General features: G+C 46.0%; 1 protein-coding gene across 1 annotated transcript; it reads left to right on the forward strand.

The window, feature by feature from the left end:
- The first annotated feature begins 299 nt into the window (after positions 1-299).
- On the forward strand, positions 300-1,929 carry LOC122762183 (inter-alpha-trypsin inhibitor heavy chain H5-like). Its single transcript, XM_044017381.1, has 3 exons — positions 300-413; positions 497-541; positions 1,762-1,929. The coding sequence occupies exons 1-3, from the start codon at positions 300-302 to the stop codon at positions 1,927-1,929; spliced, it is 327 nt and encodes a 108-aa protein (XP_043873316.1).
- The last annotated feature ends 169 nt before the right edge of the window (positions 1,930-2,098 follow it).

A 2,098-nucleotide genomic window follows, 5' to 3' on the forward strand; every position in this document is an offset into this window, starting at 1 on the left:
AACACAAAGTAACTTTGTCTTGTCCTCGTTTTCTTCTCTGACGATTCATTTTCTTTTTTCCTCCTTGAAGGAAATACCGTCACCCTCCTCCTCCTGCTCCTCCTCCTTGTGTGTGTGTGGGTGGTGGGTGTGTTTTCCTCCTCACCATGTCACGCTTCAGTGCAGTCACTCACTCATTCACACGTTCACACTCAGAGGATCTTCTGTAAACAACGTGTCTCTCTCCGTCTTTGTTACTTGTAAACGATCAGGACTGAAACGAGGGTCTGCTGATGAAGATGAAGAAGATGATGATGATGATGATGATGATGATGATGATGATGACGATGATGAAGATGGGCTGTGCTGCTCAGGAACAGCTGCAGAAGGATGAGGACATGGCTCCAGACGTGTCAGACTTTGATTTAAACTTTGTAAGACGTTCAATCATGAAGAAGATTCTGGATTTTATTCACGACCTTTGACCTGTTTATTTTTTCTTCCCTCGCTCTCACAGGCTCCTCCCAGAATTCCACGACAGGTGAAAACAATCTTAACAAAGGTAAAAGTCATTCACTTTTACATAAGACGTGTTCTTCTATAAAAACTGATCATATGACCACTGACCTACATGAAGTCACAGATGTTGTGACGCTCACACACACACACACAGATGTTGTGACGCTCACACACACACACAGATGTTGACGCTTCACACACACACACACGATGTTGTGACGCCACACACACACACAGATGTTGTGACACTCCACACACACACACAGATGTTGTGGACGCCACACACACACACAGATGTTGTGACGCCACACACACACACACAGATGTTGTGACGCCACACACACACACAGATGTGACGCCACACACACACACAGATGTTGTGACGCCACACACACACACACACACACAGATGCCAGACGCTTCACACACACACACACACAGATGTTGTGACACACACACACACACAGTAGATGTTGTGATTACACACACACACGCACACACACAGATGTTGTGACGCCACACACACACACACACACGCGACACACAGATGTTGTGACGCCACGCACACACACACACAGATGTTGTGACGCCACACACACACACAGATGTTGTGACGCTTCACACACACATAAAGTTGTTGTGACGCTTCACACACACACGCACACACACACAGATAAAAGCTAGACGCCACGCACACACAGATAAAGCCAGACGCCACACACACACACACACAGATGTTGTGGACGCCACACACATTGGTCATTACAGTTGTTGTGACGCTTAGACACACACAAGACACACACAGATGTTGTGGACGCCACACACACACAGATGTTGTGACGCCACACACACACAGAGATGTTGTGACGCTTACACACACACACAGTTAGGATGCCACACACACACACACATGTTAGACGCTTACACACACACGCATACACAGATGTTGTGACGCCATATTATTAATATTAGATATGTTAGACGCTACACACACACAGATAAAGTTAGACACTTCACGCCACACACACAGATGTTGTGACTTTCACACACACACACACACACACACACAAAGATATTGTGACGCCACACACACACACACACATATGTTGTGACGCTCACACACACAGATGAAACCTCTGGATCTCATTTCATGAGAAAAACATATCTGTGGAAACTGAGTTTGTGTCAGAGGATGGCGCTGTTTCACCTGTAGGTACCGCAGGGATTTATGTGTGTGTGTGTGTGTGTGTGTGGGTTCTGTAGGAGACCAAACCTCACATCCAGGAACTGTCCATCAGAACCACCATCATCTCTCGTTACGCCTTCACGGCTGTTTACTGCGTCATGTTGAACCGTCTCAGCGTTGCCGCTGACGCCACCTTTCACTTCCACATTCCTGCTGATGCTTTTGTCTCCAACTTCACCATGTGAGTGTCTCACTGCAACTGTAACAACAACTGTAACAACTGTAACAACAACTGTAACAACAACTGTAACTTGTTATTCTTTTCTTAAGTCACTCAGGAGTTCGTAAACTTGTATCATGATTACATTACATGTCATTTAGCAGACGCTCTCTCTCACACACACACACACACAC

Source organism: Solea senegalensis, unplaced genomic scaffold (genome assembly GCF_019176455.1).
Source record: "Solea senegalensis isolate Sse05_10M unplaced genomic scaffold, IFAPA_SoseM_1 scf7180000015353, whole genome shotgun sequence".
Classification (NCBI taxonomy): Eukaryota; Metazoa; Chordata; class Actinopteri; order Pleuronectiformes; family Soleidae; genus Solea; species Solea senegalensis.